The 26,258-nt window shown below is 38.9% G+C and overlaps 2 protein-coding genes across 2 annotated transcripts in view; one reads left to right on the top strand and one right to left on the bottom strand.

Annotated features, from left to right (window-relative positions):
- The window catches only part of USH1C (USH1 protein network component harmonin), a 50,499-nt gene extending 49,655 nt beyond the window's left edge, over nucleotides 1–844 (bottom strand). The window contains exon 1 of the mRNA XM_074148747.1: nucleotides 809–844. Within this exon, the coding sequence (XP_074004848.1) occupies nucleotides 809–844 (36 nt within the window). The remainder of the gene's footprint in view (nucleotides 1–808) is intronic.
- Nucleotides 845–4,168: 3,324 nt separating this feature from the next.
- The window catches only part of OTOG (otogelin), a 107,378-nt gene continuing 85,288 nt past the window's right edge, over nucleotides 4,169–26,258 (top strand). The window contains exons 1-15 of the mRNA XM_074148509.1: nucleotides 4,169–4,220; nucleotides 4,308–4,368; nucleotides 4,499–4,553; nucleotides 8,231–8,321; nucleotides 15,641–15,733; nucleotides 15,950–16,104; nucleotides 16,490–16,608; nucleotides 16,990–17,195; nucleotides 18,760–18,890; nucleotides 19,699–19,805; nucleotides 20,677–20,786; nucleotides 21,615–21,740; nucleotides 22,818–22,926; nucleotides 23,963–24,009; nucleotides 24,883–25,028. Coding sequence (XP_074004610.1) covers nucleotides 4,169–4,220; nucleotides 4,308–4,368; nucleotides 4,499–4,553; nucleotides 8,231–8,321; nucleotides 15,641–15,733; nucleotides 15,950–16,104; nucleotides 16,490–16,608; nucleotides 16,990–17,195; nucleotides 18,760–18,890; nucleotides 19,699–19,805; nucleotides 20,677–20,786; nucleotides 21,615–21,740; nucleotides 22,818–22,926; nucleotides 23,963–24,009; nucleotides 24,883–25,028 — 1,608 coding nt within the window. The remainder of the gene's footprint in view (nucleotides 4,221–4,307; nucleotides 4,369–4,498; nucleotides 4,554–8,230; nucleotides 8,322–15,640; nucleotides 15,734–15,949; nucleotides 16,105–16,489; nucleotides 16,609–16,989; nucleotides 17,196–18,759; nucleotides 18,891–19,698; nucleotides 19,806–20,676; nucleotides 20,787–21,614; nucleotides 21,741–22,817; nucleotides 22,927–23,962; nucleotides 24,010–24,882; nucleotides 25,029–26,258) is intronic.

Here is a 26,258-nt window from a genome sequence, read left to right as displayed (position 1 = left end):
TAGGGAATGAGTTTCTTCAATCTCCCCCACAAAAACCCCAAAGGACCACAAAACAGCACCAAAAACTTCAGTCTGAGAGAGTCTTAAATAGATATGGAAAAACATCATTTAGATGTGTAAAACATTTCCTCCTTCCTTTCCTTAAAGAGGGCTTACATTGTTCATACAATTTAGAACTCTGCTGAACACTTATTTAACTGGGTAAATGACAAAACGAGGTGCCGGGCAGACTGAGTCGCTCCATGTATCAAGTGTACTTGCACATGACTGCACATGCACAACCGCACTTGTCCATGTTAAGGTGGAACTGAAGTCTTCTGAGCAGCTCTGGCAGCGCCCAGGACTGCGGATGTGAACTGCCTGGGCCTGGACTTCAGCACCTGCACTTTTGCCTTCCCTGAACTGGACTGGCTACAACATTTTTTACGCGCTATTAAAATAAAGTTAATTGTATCAAGTCCTGAAAGAGCCCATGCACTGAGGAATGTTCTTCCTCTTCTCTCCCTTCCTTTTTAAGGGTTTGAAGTTTTACAACCGCCCTCTCACAGGACTCTGCCACCGGCTTTTCAGCGCCATTGGCAGTGCACTGCCAAGTTCCCCGGGCTTCTCCCTTCCCCGTCGCTCGCTCTGGGATACAGGCAGCCTTCGGGCAGGGCCGGCAGCACGTCCCAGGCCTTCCCGGCGCCCGCAGCCCTGCCCCAGCCGGCAGCTTCGCCTCCCTCCAGCCCGCGGGGGAGCACCTCTGCCCACCGCCTGCGCTCGCCCGCTGAGGCGACCCCGGGTGCCCGTGGAGCCCCGCTGCTCTTACCTTGTGTCGGAACTCACGGGCCACCCGGCGCTCCATGCTGCGCGGGGTGCGGGCGCTGCGCGGGGTGCGGGCGCTGCGCGGAGCGGCTGCGCCGGAGAGGCCGCGCCCCGGGGCGGTGGGAGGCGCGCCCGTCGCTCTCGCCCGCCGCCACCTACGGCACCCGCGGCCCCCGTTCTCCGTCGCCGCCGCCGCTTTCGCGGTACGAGCAATAACCTCCCTGCGACCCCGGGCTTTGGTTGTTTAAGGCCAAAGCAAAAAGAGAAAGAAAAAGTAAAAGAAACACACCCCTCCGACCCAGTGTATTACCTGGCCTTTTCCCCGGGCTGATTTTTCCAGCTAGCGCTTCTCATATGGCACAGAGCTCACATCCAAACTTCTCTTTTGCATTTGTAGGCATGTACGTCACTAGCCATACTATTTAAGAAAAGCACAAAGATGTGACATTTAAAGCATGCTAACAGCAAGGGGGGGAGGAGGAGAATTTGCTTCAATAAATTGCTCTACTGCAAATAATATCATTTTTTTTTATTTTCAGGTAAACAGGGTGATATATCACTAAGACTGATTTCCACCAGCCTTCCCCACTCACAGAATATTGTTGCTTTTGAATGTGGCTTCTGACATGCCTACTGTAAATAACTGCGTAAATATCAAGCTCAGAGTACCTGAAAAGGAGCCAATTTCAGACTAATTTCTTTTACATTATTTTCTCTTGGGCTGGTTCTTCTCCCACTTTCCCTACTACATTACATGATAATAAAGACTTCTACAATCAAGGCTGGAAGCAAGTGGAGGAGACCTGCTAACCTATGTCCCTTAGTTGCCCTGCAGAATCAGCTTTACCCACAGAACTCCAGAGAGAACAGGGTTTAGGTAAGTACAGGTAAGCACACTGCTTCTCCTTGCAACAGAGTGGAAGCTTGTATGAATATATATAAGGCATGATAAAAAAAAAAATTCCATACTGCCAAATACAAACTGGAATCTGTTTTATTATTTCTGTTTGGTAACCTTTGTAAGCTACACCAGCTCCTTTAGAAATTGCTTTTACCTGTTGCAGAAGATGGCTCTGCTGTATCGGAACAATTCAATGGGATATACACTACCCATTTCTCATATCAGGTGTCAGGAATAAGAGAAGAATGCATTTTAAGCCTGTGTACAAACAAATACAAAAACTGTTTTCAGAAAACAATTTTCTCTTAGAAATGCAACTACTAGCACACAAATCATTTGTCTTCTACCTAAGTTCCAGTACCACACAATATTGAAAAGCTATCCTATGCAAGCATTAGACACACAGCTATAGAATTTCTTCCCTGCATATGCAAACCAAAATTGTCTTATATTTGAAAAGAGATGGAAAGAGATAAATGAAATTTAAAGGACATAAGATACCATGTAAGTTGCCTTTAAACTTACATATAGGCTATAACAGTCATTGATATCTATCAACCGCTCCTAGAAGACTTTATGGGAAGAGATTGTTTACAAGCTGAAAGTTATGTACATTTGAAAAAAAGTGACTTTATTGTACAGATAAATTTTCCAGGAGACAGAAACTCCTCCATGTAGGAAAATCTTGTGGAGTTAACTTAATTTGGTGATGTGAAAACTGCTCTGAATCATCAGGTAAAGGACACATCACAGAAAGGAAAACAAACTCGGTGGACTGTTAGTCTGCTCTGTTACATGAATTCCTGTGCATAAATACAAAGCAAACAAACCCACAAAACTATCCCATGCTCCAAAACTGGAAGGTTGATGAACAGAAAATTTGAGATTGTTCTGAAGTTTCCATTACTTCAAATATGTCAATTTTAAAGATGGTACAATTATGACTGTTTATTGTTTATGGATAATGAAATATTTCACAGTAAGAAATCAAATTTCATCTAAATTAGCTTTAAACCAGTTTCAAGTTTGCTACTTGTGGCATTAAGGGAAAATGAATTAAGTGGGCAGCCCAGTTAGTAAGCAAGCAATACATTAAAATGTGTGTTGTGTAAACTGACTCCTGTTGCTTTTGGTCTACTTTCTCTACTTCCACTAATGTAATCTGGATCAGAGAAAATGCACCTAAGACAAGTGCATGGTGCACTCAGAGTAGAAGGACTCTGCTACAGACTGAGGCTAGCACATAGTTCTAAATATGTTTGGGGTTTTTGGGAAAAGGCTGTACTAAAGTAAAAGAATGTCTTTTCTGTCTCACTTTCTTTTCTCTCATACACATTCTCCCTCCAACATTTATAGGACAGAACAGAATTCTCGGTGAAAACATCACTGGTTTTCCATCATTTCATTAGAAATGAAACACTTGTTGCAGCAAGAAACACAATCCACAGGGACAAATTACAAAGGCAGAAAAGAGATCTTTTTAATGACTTACTGTTAACAGACTTCCCAAAGCAGTCAGAAAAGGCCCCTTTTCATCTGAGACAGTTTCTCACCTGGCACGGGCAGCTTCTAAAGCTTCTGTTATAAGATATGCAAACCTGAAGAATGATGGGGGGAGAGGCAGCAGCAGATGGGAAAGGGAAAAGAACAAAAAAAAGGTAACAGCAATGGGAAGAGGAGAGAGAAAAGGGAAGAAAAATAATGTAAGAAAGGTAAAACAGACAGCAAATTTAATGACAAAGAAAAAAGAAAAATAAACCTAGAAAAGCATCCACAAAGAGCTCCAAATTCAAGAGTGTTAATTTATAGTAACAAAAAGTTGTCAGAACCTATGGACATAATCCATACACATAAGATGCCTGCTGCACGCAGTTCGTGTCTTACTCGTGCCTTTCGTTACTCAAGTTCTGACACCTGTTTCAGCGATTCGGGGCCAACGCTCCGTGATAAGCACGGACAAGGGTCGCTGCCCCCCAGCACAAGCAAGCAGCTCTGCCTAGGCTGACAGTTCCCAGTCGTGCGACATTCCCAGGAGCGAAAGCAAAGTAACCCCGGGGTCCTTCGCGCTAGAGCTGGGGCGCAGCCTCACACCGCACCCCACCGCGGGGGTCTCAGCTCCTGCTAAACTAAATCATTTCCTAAACTCCAAAAGGGCGGGAAAGCGTAAATAAACTTGAGGAGCCGGAGCAGCCAGCACCCGGCACGGGGAGTCAGGGAGAAGCCTTAGCAGGACCGGAGCCGGTCGGCTGCTTGGGCAGCGGCCGGCCCGGGAGCACCGTTGTGGGGCGAGGGGGCGGTGTCCGGGGTGGGTGCTTAGGGGAGAGCCGGGGGCGGAGGGCGGGCGGCTGATAAACCCCCCGGCCGCCCCGCCCGGGAGGGCGGGATGAGCCCGGGACGCAGGTAGCGGCAGGCGTTGAGGGCCGCAGCTCCGTGGGAAGCCGCCACTGCCGCCCGCCAGCCCGTATGGAGGCCCGGCTCCTCTTAGGGGCGCTGCTGTGCGCCTGGCTGCCGCCGGGTGAGCCTCCCGCCGGGCCGGGCGCGGGGACGGGAGGGAGGAGAGGGTGGTCCTGGCCATCGCTGACCGGGTACCTTTGCCTTCCAGCTCTGTCTCCGTGGGGCGCCCGGGCTCAGTTCCCTGTTGGCGGGGACTTACCGCTCCCCAGGTAAGAACCACCCGGAGCGCAGCGGCGTCCTCTCTCCCCGGCGCCGCGCGCGGCCGGCAGCCCCTGGGGCGGGTCGGGCGGGGTGGGCTGCCTGGGCCGAGTAAACCCAGCTTTGCTCTCCTGCCCGCAGCCGAGGCAGCACCGCGGGACCTCGGAGAGGGGGCAGCCTCGCCGCGGCGACGCAGGTAGGGGACGCGGGCCGGGCGCTGTGAGGGGCGGCGGGCGGGAGCTGCGGCGGCTCCTCGGTGGAGACAAGGCCGCAGGGAGCTGCGTTTTTCCTTTGAGGAGTCCACTACCAGGAGAGCAGCCTCTTCCCGCCGTCAGTTGCCTCGAACCAGAGCTGAGGAGGCGAGGCGGTGCCGTCGCTGGTGGCCCAGGATGGTGCCCGGCTTTCCCGCCCTGCGTCGCCACGGAAGGGGTTGGTTGGCAGTGGCGGCCTGAGGGACAGGTGTTCCGGTTGTCACCAGGATAACGTTCCTCATATCTCACCTGAATATATCAGTATATTGCCATGATACCGTCAGTGGTTTTGATGGCGGTCCTACCCTTTGTGATTCTTCAGGACTTGCCCTTCAAACAGCGTTGAGAGCGTATTTGATCCTGGCCGTAACACATGTCAGTCATGAACGAAAGGAAGCTCGGGGCTTAAAGCATTTAAACAGTGAGGGAAGACAGTAGCTAGAGCTTCAGCTCGTTCAGAAAGTTACATGTAGTATGAAGCACCCTTGCTCCAAGGAAAGCTGTGGTCTGGTCTGGCTCATCCAGCAATAATCGCTTTGTGGGAGCCTTTTCACTTCCCGGTGGAAGTAAACGAGCTGGCAGTATCGGATCACTACAACTCAATATGGGTTTTTGGATGTGGTTTATCGTGGCAACCTGACCATATCATTCATGGCATGTTGCTGAAATGTAATTAGGGTGTGTGGTTCCCACTCCCTTGTTTGAGGGTGGGAAAAGGAGTTTGATTTGTAGCCCTTGTTTTTGGCTCTGCAGAGGAGTTACCTTTCTTTCTGCTTGCTCCCTGTTCTTTCTGGGAGGAGCTCTGAGAAGAGAAAAATGTGCCACATAACTGCAAACAGGTAACAAAATCAACCACCAATATGAGCAAATGCTTGTGGCTTGAGGTCCCCCCTCCCCAAGAATTAAAGATACAGTAATAGACTATTTCCTTTTGTGCTAGCCCCCTGAGCAGAAATCTTCAGTAGGAAATATGCTTAGGAGAAAGAAAAAGTAATCAATATTAGTTTTAAGAAGGTAAGAACCTGAAGAGTAGTTGCTCTAGCCATTTTAACTGTCTAAACGCGACAATAATGCATTTTTACATGTTCTTACTTTTAGTAAGCTGCTTCATGAGGAAGAGGTGAAGCAACACTAAGTGATTGTGGTTAAGCCTTCAGCAGAATTTTATGTCCATGAAGATTTAGTTAATGACATTGGTTTTCAGTCAAATGTCTAAATATGTATTTAGAACACAGAAAGCATCTGCTGTTTTAAAAATACTTTGCAGAATTGTGCACAGGACTGAGAAATATGAATGATAAAACTCTAGAGCATGAAAATTAGATGAAATAAATCTAACCAAGTCCTTAGGTAAAATTATGTAGACATAGCTGGTTCTGGTTTTTTATGTTATTTTGGAAATATTTTGCACAGTTATTTGTATTGTTGTAGACATACATTGTAGCTAATACTGTTCATTAACAGATACTGATCTTGTTATAGCTACTGCTCTTCATGAGGTGAAAAAACAATAAATGACTAACATTTGTGTTACTGTATTAAGTAAACTAGGTAAATGTAATTAGATACATCTTTAATAAGGAAAAACTTACTGTCCTAAGTCAGTGGCTTCTGAGGATCAAAAAGTTAATATTAAATTGAGAAAGGTGTTACCCTAGATGTAGGCAATTCTAGAGCAAAGACAGTTTATAGAGAAGGTGAGCAATATAGTTTTAACAAAGGCGTACTAATTAGGAGGTGTACTTCTACCTGTCATGAGCATGACAATGAAACCATGTCATGACAAAATATCAATGGACTTTTGTAACTTGGCTAATCAGCTGTGCTCTTCTGTTTTCTCAAGTAGATTACATAGGCTGAATTGGCTTTTGTCTTTTGTGATTTGATGTATTGCTTTTTTTTTTTTTTTTAGGAAATGTATTTAAGTTTTGAAGAACTCTTTAAGGCATCTTTATAAATAAGTGTTGATACTGCTTTCACTTCTGCATGATAGCACATTTTACAGGACTGATGGTTTGGGGCAGACTAAAGCCATGAATTATACTATTCCCTTAAAGCATATTTTTTACAAGAGCTAGTATGGAAATCATTTTCTGAGTAATACATAAATTGTCTTGGATATTGTTTCCTCTCAAAGAAAAGTTGTGAGATATCTTAAACAAGTTATACATGCTCAGGTGCTGTCCTGTATCTTTCTGTCATTAAAACGTTCCCTTTAAGATGGGTTGTCTTTGTTCTCAAGTTTCCTTGAACCTGACTATTCCAAGCTTCATCTTAAAGAGCAATTTCCAATATCCTATCTATAGTACCTCTTTGTAGAAATACCTGGGTTTGTACCTAGTCCCACTTCTCTGTAAACGGGGTAGAGAAGGTCATAAAATTTTAGTAAAGTGCTAAAACTTTGCACTTGAAAGAAGATGGGAAGGAACTTGTATGCTTACACATCGCACCTAAACTATGCACCATACTTTGGTAAAATGGTGTGAAAGAATGTTGTCCCTTCAATTTACCTGGAAGCTGTCAGATGACTAGTTATGATGACTGACTTTTAAGCTGTTAACAACTAACCTGTGGGTTCTTCCCACTTCTCCCCCCAAAGTATTGATGTGAGTTCTTGTCATGGTATTCTGATGAGACTCCATATATTTATGATTCAGAAGTGATACAGATGCCACTATAAATAATTTGAGTTTGGAAAGAGAGTGGAGAGATTGTGATGTTGCTGGTATCATAGAGAGATGGAGGAATGAAGTAGAAGTTGGATTAATAGATTAATATGGCAAGAATGAGCCAGGGAGTCAAAGTATCATGACATAACAATTTATAAAAATTATTACTAAGTCTAATAGACTAGAAACGCTGGAGTTCCAAAGGGCAATTTATTGGAGAAAAAAGGAAGCTTCATTTACCAATGTTGAGAATTCATGCAAGAAAACTCAAGATACTTTGCTGCTGACTGTTGAAGGTGAAAGTGCTTATGAGAAAGGAAACACAAGAGACAAAAGCTTTTGTCTGTCATCATGTATTTTTTGAATGTTAGAACAAGAAAAGATGAAGGAGAATATGGTATGAAATGCTTTGAAAACAAAACAAAAACTGTTGATTTTGCTGTGGTTTGGGTCAGGTTCTTGGAAAATAATGTAAATTTAGGACCTTACAAGACATTTTGTTAATTATTATGATATTTAGTGATTTATGCATACATAAACTTGAAAATGATTTTAAATAACTGAGTGATAAAAATTTCCAAAACAGCAGAATGCTTGTGCTGAGAACTATGTTAAATACATGTGATAGTACAGAGGCTGTAACTAAGAGTAAAAGGAGTATGGAGAAGGGTGCAGAGGACAGTGTTTGGATGTGCAGTTTTAGGCATTTGGTTTTAACTGGCTTAAAATCTGCCTGCTGTCTTTGGGCATAATGTACTCTGGTCCTTTAATGGAATCTTGAGTAGAGTGACTGTACTTTTTACTTTACAATGGTGGTTTTTGATAATTTTTTAGTAAGCCGATATGAAGCAGTGAGCTTACTGAAAATGGTAAATTTACTGGTAGACTGTGAAGAAAATTTTTTTTTTAAGTGTTTTGGTTATAGCTGCTGCTTTCTTTCTTCTTTCTGAAAGGAGTCTGGAATGGCAGTTTATAATGTTTCATCTACTACAATGCCCTTATCTCGGAACAGGAGACTTCACAATATGAAATGTGGACCATCCAGTAAGTTATTTATGTTTCTACATGAAATAACTTCAGTTGTCCTTTACATTCTGCATCATTTAATTATTTTTATGAAGAAAAAACATAAAATAGCTAATACAGGCCTTCAGGATAGGGGGGCTCTACCTTAGTTGGGCTCAAATGACTACAGGAATATGACAATTTATCATGGGGCTTGACCTAGCTTTAAGTTTATACCTGGTTTTGGTTTGGTCATTTGAAAGACTGTTTATAACTGCAGTTTTTCTACCAAGAGCTTTCAGCAGGCAACTATGCTTTTGTAGTGATATACCTAAAAATGCGGATTGCTGTCTAGATGCCATTAAATTACCTGTGCTGTATCACTTCTGTGCTTGAAGGTTTCTTGTTTGTTATTTTTCTGCTGAGGTAATCTATGGATGCTTTTGTGTGTGTAATCTATGGGTTAGCAGGTTAAGGTACTCGTAGCTACCAGCTTGCAGTGGTGGGCATTTGCTTGAGGAATTTGCATCTTGGCTTTTTTGGTTCATCTTATTTTCGGCAGTGAAGTGCACAGGCTTAAATCTCTTTACTCAAGGATAAAGATCCTGTGTATTAGCTCTTCTGTAGAGCCTGTGTCATGCTTGTCTTGTGCAAAGGAGAAACATGAGGCAAAGTGAAATTCAGAGTAATTTTAGTTAGTGTTGCAAAACATCTTGTTTCTCATCGGTCAGCCTGATTGGTTGCATTGTATGTGGGGTCTACCTAGCAGTGAATAGTAGCATCCCCTGGTTTTATAGCACAAAATGGAAGACTGGTGTGTGGACTGGACTCTGATCAATTGTGATTAGGGTTGTGTTATCTCCAAAAGCTTTTAATTTCTTTGGTTAATACATTCTGTTTTCAGAAGCTTTTGAGGAGTGTGTAGCTGAATGTGGAGGAATAATAGAAGGGTCTAGAGAAGCATAATATTACTCAAATAAAAGCTATTGCCTATTAACCTTTCCAGTATATGAAAAATATCATAAATTTATTGTGTATGATAAAATTGTTCTACAAGTATATTAGGCTATACCAGTAAAACTCCTGCTTTTGGGAGTTGCATCACCTTATTGACCAAGAAGTAGTTCTTTTCTTAGCTTTTTTTTTTTTTAACCAAATAAAGTGGCTTCCAAAGAGAGGATGTGCAAATCATGCTGAGAAGTTTGTTGCCATAATTATTGTTTGGTTCCCTGGGTTTATTTTTTTGCCAAATGAAAATTACTTTAATGGAACTAGTGGATTTCATGTTCTGCTTCAGAGCAACCAGCTGGAAAAAAGACCTTTAAGATGAATTGTGCTACTGTTCAAGTGTGCAATAATAAACTTGCACATAAAGCCTTGACAAGACTCTTACAAATGGTTTATGTGTAAGTTTATTGCTTATTAAGTAGGCCTAATATTTAAGAAAGGCAGGAACAAATCTAGAAGGAAGGAGAATGAAATGGGTAACAAGCCTACCCATCACATGTCTAAACTTTTAAAGGGGAGTGTAGTTAAGATGGCAAGAGCTAGGTTTCTTTGCCCTCTGCAGATGTAGTAGGACAGACTTCCTGTTTTCTTTCTAATGCCTGTTTCTATGGGGCAAAAATATTTCATAAGGATTTTCCATTTCTGATGTACTTGCACTGGCAAGACAATGTTGTTGGAGACATTCTTTAAAAATTATTGATGGTTGTCCATACTTGAAGGAAAAGAAAATCAGGATTATTAAATTCTTTGAACTGTGGAATACCTACTCTTGGAAGCTTCTTTTTGAAATTCCAGTAAACTGTGTGGGAAATGGAATCCATTTTTGTCTGTGCACGAAAGACATAAAAAGCAAAACAAAAGAACAACCTGATCTGCTTTGTGCAAGAGTTTCGGTAACACGCTCTAAATGTTAAGAACAATAGTTTTGTTTTGTCCCTTCTTATTTGAATAGAGTTGCAAGCTGCTATAGCTCTGTCCATGGACTGGAATTTCCACTAATCTGGAGATATATGAAATAGTAAAGTGGTGGTGGTTTTGTGTGTGGGGTGGTGTGGTTTTTTTTTTTTTTTTTAGTTTGTCATCTTCTTTCTCTAGTTTAGTGATGTCTCTATGAAAATCTATTCTGACATACTTATAAAACTGTGATTATAATGGACTTATATTTCATCCTATTATAGTCAATTCTTGTTGCAATAACTTTTTTTCTTCCTTCCTATAACTGTCAATATAGATAACCCACCATGTTTTATGTGGGGTTTTTTGTGTGATAGGTGGTGATTTATTGTGTAATAAATCTCTTTACCTTTGTGTTGTGTTAGTCAACCAAAAGCAGTTTAGAAAGCAATGTAATGCCTTATGTCAAAGGAACAAAAATTTTGGTATAGCAGAGGTAAAGGCCAAGAGATAAATTCTTGTGTTAGTTTGTTGAACCCAAATGGCTCTTGTAAACGTTTTGAAATAGCTATCAGGGTAACTGACAGCAGTTAACATGTAGTTTACATAGCTGTTAACTTGTAACTTCCTTCCACACAAATCTGTTTTTCATGCAAAGTTAAAAAAACAAACAAACAAAAGCCAACAAAACCAAGCAAAACAAACAAAAAAACTCCAGAGCCTAAAGCATAAGAGGAACCTGGGACAGGCAAACCGAATTGTTTCTGTAAATCAGAATTTTCAGCAGTAGTTTGAAACTTAACAGGTGAAACAGTTCAAGTTTTCATGTGTTGAAATGCTGTAGCAAGCATAAGACTTTAATGTTTAAAGTCACTGTTACTATAGAAGATACTTGTCCCTTACAATAAGTGTGCTGATTTCAAAGAGGTGCACCAGAGCAGAAAATCTGCAGCCAAATGGAAGGCTCTTAGTATTGGAGGATTAAAATTACATCCTACTCATTTGCCTCAGTCTTAAAAAGGAAAATTTTGCATCCTGGTGTAATGAGGTCTTTGTCCTTGTTTCGAGGCTGTATTGCGTGCTGTTGAAGCCTGTATGCCCCATAAAACTTGTGCCATTACAGGCAGATGTTTTCAAAGACTATGAAGGATAAAAGATAATGCAAGAAATATTAGCTTTCTTAGTTTACCCATAGCCAAAGGGCACCTGAAGGCTTCTAGAGAAAGTGGGCAATGGAAATTACGCAGAGTTACAAAAGACAGACTTTAAAGAATGTTGACAGCAAAAGCTTAAATATTCAATTTTAAGCATACTTACTACTCTTTTATGCATGGCTATAGGTTCTAGTTGAAGTTTCTTGCAAATTCTTATCCCCAACTGCTTTGTTTTTTCACTTTTCTATTTAAAAATAAAATTTTCTGATTTTTAAAATACTGGTCTTTTTAGTAGTTTGATAACCTTCAGACAGACCTCTTATACACTCACATAAAGATTTTAAAATGTGCCATCTGTTAAAGAATCCTGAAAACTATAAAGTCTTTGTCTATTTCTGCAAGTGATTCTCTGGAGCTCTGAAACTGTTTGGGCCGAAGTTGGTAAATAGGCAGAATCATCAGAACTGAGGGAACAGGCTGGACCTTGTGCCTACCTAGCTGAAGTAAAACTTGATAACTTTTGGATCTCTAAATTAATCTTTCATGCTTCAACTTTTCTGTCCAAGTGAATCTAATAATGAATATCCTGAAAGGAAACCTGTCTTCAGTGATTTGCATTAAACAGATTTTTCATGCTGTCTCTTAAACAGTAACGAAATACAGAATTCCAACACTAGGAAGTGTTTAATGTTTTACAGAAAAATATCCATAGGAAGGCCCACATCAGTCACAAATCTTCAAGAATTAATAGTGTATTGATGATAATGGTGTATTACAGCGAGGTCAAAATTTGGTTGCAGCAACTGGATTGATGTGATGGTTTAAATAAGAATCAAGCATTTCAAAGTTGATGTGCATGGTAATTTGAGTAGTCAGCCATGTTCTTGAGTGTGTTGGCTTGCTTTAACTTTGTGAAAAAGCTTTAATTTAGGTGTCTCTTTGATTTAGTATCTTAACTTTCATATGGGGTACAGATACATGCTTTCTTTGCAGTTACATCTTTATGCTCCAAGCGTAGAGCTGTTCTTCAGTGGCTGTACTCACTTCATGCTGAAGGGCTTCATGCTATATAAATTACTTTCATCTCTTCTAATTTTATTCTTAATAAACATGTTAGAAGATCTGAAGAATAAATCATGGGTGACCAAACCCTGAAATACGGTTGATTTGCAACTGAAATAAATTCAGTAGCTTTTGCCGAGAAAATTTGGATTAGATGATGATCCTTGAGGTGCCTTCTGACCTGGTATTCTGTGACATCGTAAGTACTCACAAAAATAATAATTAATGTACTCAGGTAAGTAGTAACTACTAAGAAGTAGTAATGTAAGAAATTATAATAAACTAAGTGGACACAATATCATAGATACAAACCCACAAAATATTGCATCTATAAGAATATTTTGAAATAAATGCATATTTGGATGAAGATGCAAGATGCCTTTGAACTTTTATCATGTGAAATTGGCAGAACTTGTGCTTGGAGCCCAGGTGACAAACATTTAAAAGGCCAGCCAGAGTTGAGTGGGACTGTGCTGTATTTCAACTACAGTTTTGGAACTTCCTTTTGTCAGGTCTACATGATGCTATTAAAGCATCTTTTTTGAGAGAGCAACACTTCAATGAAGCTTGGACTGATCTCCATGAAACACTTGCAATGAAATGCAAACAGGCTAGACTAGACTCACTTTTCCAGAGGCTGTGATAAATAATGGGTGTGAGGTTCTGCTACTGCTCTGACCTGAAGGCTCTCACTGCCCGACACTGAAGAATTAAGAAAGGAGATGAACTAAATGGAGTTCCAGGTGCCCAAGAGACTAAAACAACCCTTTCCATATATTGAGTGGGGTTGCAGCCTATTCGGTAATTACCAGATTGTTAGAGTATTTAAACAATGAGAGGAGCAGAGAAGAATTTAGACTTGTGTTATAAGATGATCCCAAGCCTTCACCCTGTTCAATAAAGAAGGAATTTCAGATAAGTTGCTTCATGGTGACAATGGTCATAGTATCAGAGTGACTTGCTGGTTGTAATGGCGTCACTGGTTAGAAATCACATTATTACTTATGCAAGTTGAATCATGTTACTTAGGCCTACCACTTTCTGCTAGAAAAGTCTCACCAGTTTTCAATTTCAGATTCCAACCTAATGCACTTAGCTGGCCTAATGTCAAAAGAAAAAGAGGAGCTAAGGACTTTTTAATAGAGGTCACTTTCAGGTAAACGAAGGACACAATATTCTTCCATAGCCTTTCCTAATTTTAACCTTTACTTTGTCTTGATGTTCATTCCCTTTCTGCAGGTGTTACAATGTTTTTCATGTCCCTAGGAGGAACCTCGACTTGTGATATGATCATATGGGTTAGCTGATTTAGGGAGCTTATATTTCTTTAATGAAAAAGATCAAGAGTGAACCTTTTGTTATAGGATGTTTATTTTGGGATACCTGAGGAAGTATTTGTGTGTTAATTGAGCAGAATTGAATGATTAAAGGGGGCCACATTGTTTGCAATAGTAAGAACACTAAATGTGATCTGAATTGACACTGTTCTCTGCACCTAGTTAAGGATAACTAATCTTTGCACGCAGAGGGAGTGTAAGGGAGTGTATGTAGTGTAAGGAAAGATACTACTGTGGTGTAAAAAGGGATATACGTGAATACAAGAGCTATGTTAATCACGTTTTCTTAGAATCATACATGTACAAACAGAAGAGAACTTCATGAAGAGGAAAATGCTTATCGAGTCATTTGAGTTCCAATTGAGATTTGACTAACCCTCCCTTTCTATAAGGGAGCAAGGGAGGTCCTTCCCAGTGACAGAAGGGTCCCCAGATCAGTTGACTGTGTGCGCAGTCTGAATAAACATGGCTTGACGCAGGTTACTTGAGCCGCTTAAAGGGAAATCATTCAACTCGAAACATCAAAAGGGGGATAACTTCCTCTGCAGCTAAGAGGAACATGACTTGCAGTCTAATTGCGCGTTATTGTAACTGGACAGGCAATAGGGCATAATCTTAGAGAAGCAAAGAACAGAGACCTGAGCTCTGATTACACAGGTCTCGCAACGCTCAAGATGAAAGACATCAATGTCTGCCTCTCTTGACATGAGGAATAAGGCTTTTGACAAGATTGGTCACTGTGAGTATGTAAATGAGATGGCTCAGTCAGAACAAGTAGGGACCTTTTTACATGGTGCTTGCATTAGTTTTTAAATTGAACTCATGCTGTCCAGGCAGGGAAAGGAGCTAGGTATTTGGACTAGCTAGGCAAAGGAGTGTTTTCTTTTACTTTGTCTACCTGCCTTGTTCTTTTCAGCATGGCCTTTTTTTTTTTTCTTGGCATTTTTTCTTTTTGAAAACACCTCAGTTTCTGTAATCCAAATGTAAAAATTACTATGATTGCATAATACTCAATTATTAAAATTAAAATGCTTTCCTACAGAGACTTAAAGATTAAAATATCAAATATTAGCAAAATAAGTGAATATTTCACAATTGTTAGAAAAGCATTTAATCACAAAGTCTAAACTTAGTAGCAAGAAGCTTTGTTTCTGCTTGTGCACGTCTGTCTTTAGACTGTGAAAACTGTTTTGTCAGATTTTGATGGGGAACTTTTCTGGGTAAACGAAAAGTGAAAAAAAAAAAATCCAACACCTTTCCCTCCACCAAACCTGTCATTGTGATTTAGGGAGCTTGCTTTCTCTACAGCAGGCTCACTATACTTAAGCATTAAGTTTTTCCTTTCTTAAAAGTTCGTCTCTAATAAAATTAGAAACAGGAGCAGTGGTCTCTGTCTTTATGGAAAGTGTTTGTTGTTGTTTTACTTAAAAGTTGTAAGATGGAAGCTGGGCAGGCAGCTAAAAGATTTATAGCTGGAATGTCAACATCTGTATTTCTAGACTAGTATGCTCTCATCCTGGTTGAGCTTCCCCATACAGTGTTATTTGTAGCAGTCCTTTATATAAGGACATAGACACTGTGCTTTTTTTCTGTGTAATACTTGTTCACTTTCTCTATTCATTGCTTAGGGGACTAAACCCATGTCAGAATAACAGATATCACGGCCATTTTGATTTGGTCTCTCTAAATGAGCAATAGATTTACTTCATCTTGTTGTATTTCTTGAGGTGAAGCTTTTGCAGTATGTTTCCTGTTTATAGAGGCCTCCGAGATCCTCCTGGACATTTACATGTTAAACCAGCATCTCCTGTCATTCATGGAGTTACATATGGTGACAGAACTGGGTCTTAAGAATGAAAATTATCACAATTTATTTTTAACATACCTTGTTTTTTCCACTCAGAGTCGTTCACATGTTTTAATGGAGGTGAGTGTGCCTACAGAGAGCTGTGCAACTGCAGTCGATTTAATGCAACTGGACCAAGATGCCAGACAGGTGTGTAAAGAGGGAAAACCAACAGGGTTTCTGGGATTGTACTTGAGTTCTCACATCTACAAGAATGACTACCCTCTGCCTAAAGGTTCCTTCATGCCCTAGTATTTTTCCCTCTTTTCTGTGGTGATACTTCATAGCATGCCACATACATATATCTCAACTACAGATTGAGTCTGAAAAACAGTGGTACTTCTCAAGTGACCCTCCTTTTGTTAGTGTATAATACAGGTGCTGAAAGAGATCATATATGCAGAACATGGGGTCAATATAATTTTGAAACTTTTGATGGACTCTATTATTATTTTCCTGGGAAATCCACGTATGTGCTTGTGAGACACACTGAATTAGATGAACAGAGTTTTTCCATACAGGTAAGGGACTGCACTTGTACCTTCCTTTTAGCTGTTGTTGAGCTTTCTAATAACGCATTAATATTTAGAGATTAAAAATAACTTGTGAAGATAATATGGGGTTCTAGAATGTAATTTAGATGTAATTCTAATATAATGTGGGCTACCAGTTACTATAGCATAAAATGTAACTAGATGGAAGGAAACTGATGTATGTACTTCTAAAACCTGCTGCTGCTGTGAAAAGACTGCTTTAAAAAGTGCTAATTGTACTTGGGTTTTGGGGGAAGAGTGGGACCAGACTACTTGCTCACATGCTGAGAGAGGGATTGGGAGTATTAGTTGTGTAATATGGATTACAAAGAGTTTGATTAAAATCTTTAATGCTAGTAATTTTATTTGACAGGTGAATAATGATCCTGAGTGCTATTCTTCTCCTTACTCCTGCAAAAGGTCCATTAGTTTGTTCTTTTCTGGAGACGAACAGATAAAGATGAGCAGTGAAGTCACCTATAAAGGATTTAGGTAATTGCACTCATGTTTCTAATGCTGTAGTTACGCTGTAACTAACCCTGTGATATCAATCTGATAAAAGATGTAAAGTAGATCACTTGCTTGTTGGTAGCCTAAGAAAACCCTCTATCCAGACCACAGCTGTAATAATTACTCCCCGACTACAGAGTAGTCTCTGACAAATGTGATATCTAAATGAGTGGTGTTAAGAAGCATAACTGTTGACTTTGATTTTTGCTTTTATTTACAACTTCACCAGTATAAATATCAAGTAATTCCACTAAAAAAGATGTTTTCAGATGTATGAGGAAGTCATTAAATCAGCAAGTAATTTCTTTCTAATAATGATACTTTCTAATGTAAAATTGTTTTTGATTTGGTCTCATTACTCAGACTACAGTTACCCTATATTATTGGAAACTTACACATCCAGAAGCTGGCTGGATACTTCCTAGTCAGGCACCAGTATGCTTTTACTCTGGCTTGGGATGGTATGTCTGCAGTGTATATCAAAATGGCACCAGAGTACCTGGGCAAAACGCATGGACTGTGTGGAAACAATAATGCTATCCTGCAGGATGACCTTGAAACGAGTTATGGTGAGTATTTAATTTATGGTGACTTCCTCTTGTGTTAATGCAAGTTATTTTCAGGTGAACTAAATGTTACTTTGCTTAGTTTTAATTGTAATGCTAATTCAATATAAGACGGACAACTTTTGAAATGGAAAATGTGACATGGAAATCCTTCTGGGATACTTTTGGGAGATGATACTGTTAGTGAAGAGGGCCAATTTCAGTATAGATGGGGCTCTGGGGAGGAAGATCTTTAAGAAGCATGACAAAAAGCTGTAATGCTCCATTGCCTATGATGGTATTTGTACTTCAGTTTCCTAGGACTTGAAAGGTAAAATCTACTTTTAAATGTTCGCTGCTCTCTTAGCAATTTTATATAGGAGCCTGTGGAAGCCTGCGGTATTGCTGTTGGAAATAAATTGATAGTTTAGTTAGTGAATCAAATCAATGAAGACTGCCATATCTTGTTTGATCTGGCACTTCACTATACAAGCACTTTCAGAAGTGAACAGTGATCCTTGGATACCAACTTCAGATACTTCAAAGAGTCTTGGTTTTCAGTAAATACTGAGTGAAGACCTCTATAAAATAAAAAGAACCAGGGGAAAAAATCAGGCCCACAGAAATGTATCTCAAGTTAGGTGATAAAAACTTTTGGAAATCATTGCTCTGGGCTGTTTAACTCTTTTTCTCCTCTTTCAAATTTGGGTATTTTTGTGGAGTACTACTTCAAAGCTTAGAATACTATATGTAGTAGGTGTTTCCTCTCTTGTTTAAGTGTGCCACTCAATTTTAGAAAGCCCTGCACTAATATCAGTTCTTACCCTGATTGAATAGTTTGCTCACTAAATCAAAATTCTTAAATTAATACCAAGATCAATAGCTCATTGTCCTCATTGCCTTCAGAGACTTTCCTCTGACCCTCTCACCTTACTCAGGATATCTCAGTCACAAAGCTGTGATTGTAGCACAAGTCAATACACTGCGTACTAGGTTTATCCAATTATCTTGGGGAGCAAAATATGGCATGCTCCCCAAGATATGCGTTCATGGGTAATTCAAGTAGTAATCAATGTTGATGATGGATAATACCTTTCTTAGCTAGTTTAAAGCTAGCATGGACATTTCTATTTGTGTGAAAGTCACACCTTTACTTGTTAATGTATATAATCATTTTGTACCCTTGCAGTGATCCAGGAATGCCTCATCTTTCTTGGGTTTCTAGGCTCTCTGTTAGGAGGTTCGTACAAAGTCACAGCACGAACCTATGTTTATACAGTTTATTACATCTTTTATTTCCTCTCTTCCATTGAAGGTCCCTTAAAGCCCTTCCTTGCCAAATTGCTCGAGTAAACTTCTTTCTGCCATTCTAAAGCTGTCCTATTATAGTCCTTTTTAAGAGTATTTTTGTTTCTTGAAAAGGCCACATTGTCTTCAGGCTAACAGCTGATTCATTTAATTGTAGGAAGGGTTTGGTGTGCTCTGCTTAATGTGGTGTTTTAATTATTGAGATGTTTCCCTGGGAAAAGTTTTATAAATGCTGTTGTTCTTCCAAGTGTCTGTGTGACTCTGTATGTGTCTCATTTAGGAAAAATGACAGATGATGTAACAGAATTTGTTGAAAGTTGGCAGGAAAATCCACCACAAGGAACACGCAATTGGGATAGATCTCTTCTCAGTGAACCACCCTGCTTGACACAAAACCATGAATCTCTACAGGTTTGGATCAACACAAAGGGATTATTACAATACTTGGTGATTCTAATTAGAGTGAGGATTTGACTTAACGCTTTTGAAAGGAGACTGGAAATAATAGCAGTGCTGCTTTGGAGAGGTGGATTGAAATGGTTGCTGCAGCAGAGTTTCCCTTGTCCTTTCCTTTTCCCCTGACTTTTCTTTTGTACTCTTGATGTTTTTGATTATTATATTGTCTGCAGAGCAGCCAATAGAAGTGTTTGAATCTGGGGCTAAATGAGTGAAAACTTGTAAAGTAGAAGTAGTAGGCTGGTTTCTATTTCTTCTCTTAGGAAGGATAAAAAGAAGCAGGCAGGCAAAACCAGAATGAGAGCACAGTTAATTTGCCAGTGTTTAGAAAATGAATTATTGTTGCTTTTGTGCATTACATTGAAGTAGTTTTTCCTTTTAAGTAATATTTTCAAGGTACAACCATGAAATGAAGTTAAACTAAAGCTGGTGCCGGGCATGTTTTATTTCTCTTGCCTTTTACTGTGTACGTTAACTAAAGTGAAGACTATTTAAGATCATCTGGGCTTAGTTGCAACATGGTCTGTGCCTTTTTTGGGGAAGGGATATGTTTTACTCCAATTGATATGACCTAGCATAAAAGATTCAATTTAATGAATGCTCTGGCATGGAGAGCAATATGTTGCTAGCCACTGGTTCTACTTGATGAGAGGAAACCATTTCCTACTCATAGACTGAGATATCTGTTCCGATTTCAGTAGTATTCTGCTTGGGTTTATTTTTGAAAACTTTCTCTTCATAACAGCTATTGCATTCGTTTCAGAGGGCATATGCTCTGTGTAATATCCTGTTACATCCTCCATTTCAAGAATGTCATGAATATGTGAGTGCTCTTCCTTTTATGGCAAGCTGCACCAATGATCTTTGCCTGTAAGTGAATGTTTTTGGGTGATTCCAAACCTATTAAAAAAAAAATTGTCCTTCTATCATGAGAATGAATTGTAAATTTTAACAGAATGAGTGTGTCTTTTTCTGCATATTGGTTTTCATCTAACATTCTTTTACTATCTTGCTTTTCTCACTTGTTCTAGTTTTACTGCCAGAAACTTCTGTGGAGTTGTTCCTGTTTTCCATGGTATAAGGATGGCCAAAATCAGGCCCGGATATTTTCATAATTTGTTTGTGTACCATCCCTTGAAATATGGCATCTATTTTGATTCTGAGTGTGCAACATCATTAGTATTTCTAACCTTAATGAAAAGTAATAGTGAGTAGGTCAGTTTGGCATCTGCAAGCCATCTGTTAATACAATGAAAAGAGGGATTTGATTACTATTTGAGTTTATGCTATTGTTTCACCACCTGCTGTGCTCCTTGTCCAAGCAGTTTCGACTAGTTAAATTAACAGGCAGGACAGGATAAGATTAATTCCATTTCTTGTACTATGGTGTAACACTTTTTTTGTCTTACACTTTCTTGTGAGTTTTCTGAAGGATATTATTCCTTTTGTAAAAATCAAGGCATTTATTCAAGTCTGTTTGTACTGCTGTATCTCTGGATTTCATGGATTTATTCAGAAAGTTAATGTCAGGTCTCAAATGTATTGATGACCTGTTTTTAAGTGTGGCAAATAGTCTTATCCATTTAACACTTTTAACCTTGAGAAACAGTATAGTACTTCAGAACAATATTAAAGTAGATTTAAGCAACGTGGGTTTGTGCATTGCAGGAGCACTCACGAGGTTATGATCGCGTGTTTGAATGTAGGTAGAAAATAATATGTCCATTTTTATTTGTGTAAGGTCAGCAGTTGATAATGCGACTTGGTGTCGAGCATTAACTGAGTATGCCAGAGCATGTGCCCAAGCAGGAAAGCCGCTTCGTGGATGGCGAGTACACTTTCAGCAGTGTGGTATGCAGATGCTATCATACTTGGAAATACTGCTTAGTAGTTGTATTTTGAAAAGAGTGCTCTTCATAATTTTACTTCTTTTTTCCTTCCTCCTTTTTTGAACTTGTATAGTTCTCAATGAAAACATAATATGGACTCGCTTCGAGGCTACATAAATGCAATGGCATTTCTATTTGTATATGTGTGATTTTTACTGAATGTATTTAAAGCACTAAGCTTATTAGAATGTGTTTTAAGAATCTTCTTACTAAAACATTAGAGATTCTTTAAGAATTGTTTTTTTCATAGAGCTTCTCTTTCAAATATCGTCAAAGTTCTCTTTCAGGATTTCTGATAAATAAAACGTGTGTCATGAGTGTTAAAAATAAATTTGAATTACACTTGCATAAGTCTTCATCTTAAAAGTAACAGAAAGTAAGTTTAAAAGAGATCATCTAATTTGTCTGCCCATCTGGAACACGGGACCGTAACTGCTTTGTCATTCATGACAGAAGATTTCCCCCATGTTTCCAAAAATGTTTGTTAATAGATGTTCTACTGCTTCTTATGGTGGTCTGAGTATCTGAAAAGCTCTGCTGTGAGAAAGTTTCCCTGAGTCTCCTTTGGTGTATTTAAGATGATTCCTTCTCAATGCACCTTTAATAGACAGAATACGAATATATGTGTATTCTGTGTGTGTTATGAAAGCCATCGTTTCATTTCTCTAGACAACAGATACTCAGTTGACTTACCACATTTTAAATACCTGAAAGAAATGTGAGCAATCTACTTAAGCCCTGTGGCATAGCACAATACTTTTTCATTTCTCTGCTTGTTCCTATTTTTCAGTGATTTCCTGTCCTGAACCCTTGACCTACAATGAATGCATCAACTGTTGCCCTGTTTCATGTCGTCAACAATCACAGTGCATTGACAGTAAGCTTCCCTGCATTGATGGATGCTACTGTCCAGATGGTAAGTTTTGTTTCTTAAGTAAGTCTTGATTCTATATAACTTTCAAATCGTTCTCTACAAATTTTACATACCTGTATGGCCTGGCTAGATTAAGGCATTCACAGGAGCTCTTTATAAATGCAGTGCCAACAGTGTGGATGAATGACCTTGTTTTCTTTCCTCTAACTAGTGGGAATAGGTTTCAGCATGGATCCACATTCTAGCAACAGAGCTCCACAATTTCAGACAAAAATGGGGTTTTCTCTGTTTTTGACAGGGCAGCCATCCTGATTCTGGTGGTTGCTGCTTGGGTTTTTTTGGGGGTGTCATTTTCGTGGGCTGCTTACTCATTGATGTGGCCAGAAACAGGTTTTGATACTGAGATTCTTACACTGTTGTCTGGTTCTGGCAAGTGAGGTATTTTCTGATGTGGCCTATAGAAAAACCTTACCCTTATTACTAAAATATACTTTGTCTGGTTTTCCCCTGGTGCTACTGGCTTGAGTACATAACTCTATCTAAAAGAGGACAGAGAAAGTAATGCCATGGATCTTCAAGTCCTGCCTCTTATATGTACCCTGATGACTTATAAGAATGATAACCTTTGTCATAGTTTTGTCTTTCATGGGCTAGTAAAGTTTTTTATCTTCTGGCTCTCTAATAATGGAAGAGCTAAAAGAAACAAAGCAAAAAACTTTATTGTAAAATAAGGACCAAAAAGTACCTTAAAACAGAGGCAGAGATTTGTAAAGGTGTCAAAAAAGAAACCAAAGGTACTCAAAGCAGCATGGTTTGGTGTTTGTGTTTGGTTTTGATTTTTTTGTGTGGGTGATTTCCTCCCACTCTCCCCCAATATTAAATACTTGTTATTCATACTATTGCTAGTGTTTCTCAAGCAATTTAGGGACTTGGTTCATGTAATATAATTTATTTAATATAATTCAAATGAACACTTGTTCTGCAAAAATGACTACCAAATAGTCTAGAGTTTTATTATCATACATGACCATTTGTGGTGTTCTTGGCTATAGTTGTTAGTGTTCCATCAGCCATTTGTACAGATATTTCACTTTTTTCTTGTTGTTTTATTTTTTTTAGGCTTAATTTATGAAAATGAGTTGTGTGTCAAGCCCATGGACTGTCCTTGTGACTACCATGGAAGTTTCTTTGAAATGGGTTCAGTGGTTTATGAGGATTGTAATAACTGGTTAGTAATTTTTCTCTTTACCCTGTGGGCTTCATCCTTTCATGGTCATGAGAGATAACTTCTTTAAGGCTATTTCAGTTAAAAATTGAATAAAGCTGATAGGTCTTCATTGTTTCTACATACAAAAGCTGTTGTTCCATATATGTGTTGCAATGAAGGGAAAGATAAAAAACCTTAGAGCTATTAATGTGGAAGAAGAGCAAATGACAGTCCTGGTTTCAGCTGAGAGAGTTAATTTTTTCCAGTGATGGCTGTAAAAGGAATATCATTAATACCTATTGTTTTTAGTTGTTGCTAAGTGATGTTTACACTAATCAAGGAGTAAAAAAGTTGGAGGGGGAAGGGGGAGGTGGGCAAGTGGCTGCATGATTGCTGACAGGGGTTAAACTAAGACAGATGTTGTGGAGAATGCTGTAATGTTTAGTACTCTTTTCATCTTGAACTCTGCCTCAAACTAAGGGGAATCTAGATTTCAAAATCTTAACAGAAGAATTTCTTTGACTTAACGTTGTCTCACTTTTACACAAAAAGCCTAATTTTATTATGAGACCAAGCTACTGTTTTGGGAATTTCTAAGTTAATTTTATACATTGGAAAGAAAAGTTTGTAGGAAGGATAATGCTTTTTATTGGATCAACTTAATTGAAGAAAACGGATGAGCTTGCAGATGTGCAACTTTTTTTTCACAACAATTCTACTTTTTTTTAAGTAATAAGATTCAAATTGCTTGTGTTTATTCTCCTCAGTTTTTATCATCCTTAACTTTTATAATGGTTATCAAGGAGCTAAAAAGAAAACTATTACGGGATGTATGAATGAAATTTCACCTGATCATATTCTCATGACAAGCTCTTGCCACAGCTTCCAGGCATTCTAGTGACTGAGTGACTATGGTAGCTCTGTTGTAGCCTTTTGTGAGGCTCAAGACACTTGGTGCTCATTTCATAGAGAAGGAATCCAAGAAGAACTACTGAGGGACAGCCGTATATACTTCACCAAAAAAAAAAAGTATGAAACCTTTTTGTTTTTATTTCAGCACTTGCATTGGAGGAAAGTGGATTTGTACAAACCTTACATGTCCAGGTATGTGAAAGTCTTCAATACTTAACTATTTAATAATTGAAATTTTACTTGGGATAACATATTACTGTTGAATCATAATGTGATATTTCACTATATAATTTTTTTTTATTTCTAGCTATATATAAAAGCATCGACACACACAGTAGATAAAATATTAAAATGGTCTGAATAGCAAGCATCTGCCTTTAAGCTTAGCATAGTATTATTGCCATAATGTATCTGGTAGAATGACCAGGTAGTGCCATCTTGTCATTCAGCTAAAGTTTCCTCTGCAATCTTCATTTGACAGACAAACTTATGGCAAGATTACTTTTTTTTTCTCCCCCAGTATTACTGGCTAGTGATATAGTATCTATGTACCATACAAATATCAGTTAATTATTTTCACATGCCTGTGAAATGAGGGATGTTATTCTCGCTTCACAGATAAGCAGCTGAACTACAGAGATTAAGGTCAAAAGGATTTTGCATGTTAGAAGTACCCGTGGCCTCATGGTTCTTATAGCTGCCAATTGATTCAAGCACTGGTCTCAGAGTTATCAGTTAACTGTGGGAGTGCTTAATGTTTCTGCAAATCAGTTTCTTAGAGCCAAAAAGCAAATACCCAGAATGTAAGGATTATGCATATTATTGCTTCCTTCTCGGGAAAGAATTGTTTAGGTATCCCAGCCTGGCATCAGGTAGGAACTCCATCACAAAAGCTAAGAATAAGGTTCAGTTCCTAATCATGTTCCTAGTAACTGGTTATAATACAAATACAACTTTATAAATTATAGCATGTATTGGAGTGTATGAAGTCTACAACAGTAATAACTGTTGAGAGTACACTGTCTTTTCTACATACTTAATTACGTTGTTTGTTATGTTTGTCAGCTGAATGCTCAGTTTCAGGAGATGTTCATTTCATGACCTTTGATGGGCGCAAATACACGTTCCAAGCTACCTGCCAATATATTCTAGCAAAAAGCCGTACCTCTGGAATGTTTACCGTATCCTTGCAAAATGCTCCTTGTGGACAGGTAAGGCTTAGAACCTTCTCGTAATGTTTATAACCTGAAGGATTTATTAATCGAGGGGGAAAGGAGAAAGTAGTAAAAAAAAAAAACAAAAACACCAAAAACAAACAAACAAAAAAACCCCCCCCCCAAAAAAAAAAAGACCTGCAATTGAATATATTAAAATTAATTAGCAGCAACAATTTTCCTTAATGATGAAATAGTTGAACAACAGTGCAGAGGAAGTCTGTACATAAATTCTCATGTTTGCTTTCAATAAATAGGACAGACTATGCTAGCATTCTGATTTGGTGTTCACTGAAGTCATTCAGTAGTATTAGTTGGTTCTTGCAGCAAACCCTGGGTGATGACTTATTTTCTTGAGCTTTCTGAGAAAAGTTCAAGCTTTGCTTTCTGGATTTGCATCCAGCACAAAATAAGCCTACTGCTTATTACTGCTTGAAGGAACAATGACTTCTTTATGCCTTGAATATAGGTTTCTCTTTCAGCTTTGTTCTTGCAGCTTGAAATTCAGTTTTACTTACGTTGATATGAAAAACTTTGGATAGTTTTTGGGACAGCTCTCTCAGATTTGGGTATATGTATGCATTTGTGTTACTGTTCTTAAGTTGGTATCCTGTACAATTGATATCGTGTGTATATATATAGAGCTGATACTAACAGTGCTCCTACTTTATATTTGAAAGTTTCTGATACTGTACACAGAAGTTGCCAAGCATTTAATTTGCTTTATGTCCCAGACCCATTTTCTTGTCTTTGTTGTGTATGTGGATTTCTGAGCGTGCATTATAACGTACACGTGAGGTATGGAACACTGGTAAGATTTTCACTACAGACTTTCTTATTACAGACTTGATAGGTACTGTAATTTTGAGGAAGTTACGGCAAGTTAGAATAGATCTTAAGCTGTTTTCTGGAGTCAGGCTTTTCTCACTGACTTCGAGTTTTATGTATGCCCAAAAGGGCAGAATTTCGCCCACATTTGTATTAGGGTCATAATGCTATTGCAGATGCCTATTTACTAAGCTGCTGGACTTGCTGTAGGAGCAGGATGTTAAACTTTGTATCTTGGCTAGATTTGTTCTGTCTCTGTGTAACAGTTTTTACCTAGGAGCAACTGTATGGATATTAGAAGTGTACATAGACTTAAATAAGACTCTGCTGTATTTCTAGATCATCTACTGTGTTAGGCCCATTTTAGTTCTTAGCATGATGAGCTTCCATATTATTGCA

This window comes from Numenius arquata, chromosome 6, assembly GCF_964106895.1.
Source record: "Numenius arquata chromosome 6, bNumArq3.hap1.1, whole genome shotgun sequence".
Classification (NCBI taxonomy): Eukaryota; Metazoa; Chordata; class Aves; order Charadriiformes; family Scolopacidae; genus Numenius; species Numenius arquata.
This window is presented reverse-complemented; position numbering and strand designations above follow the sequence as displayed.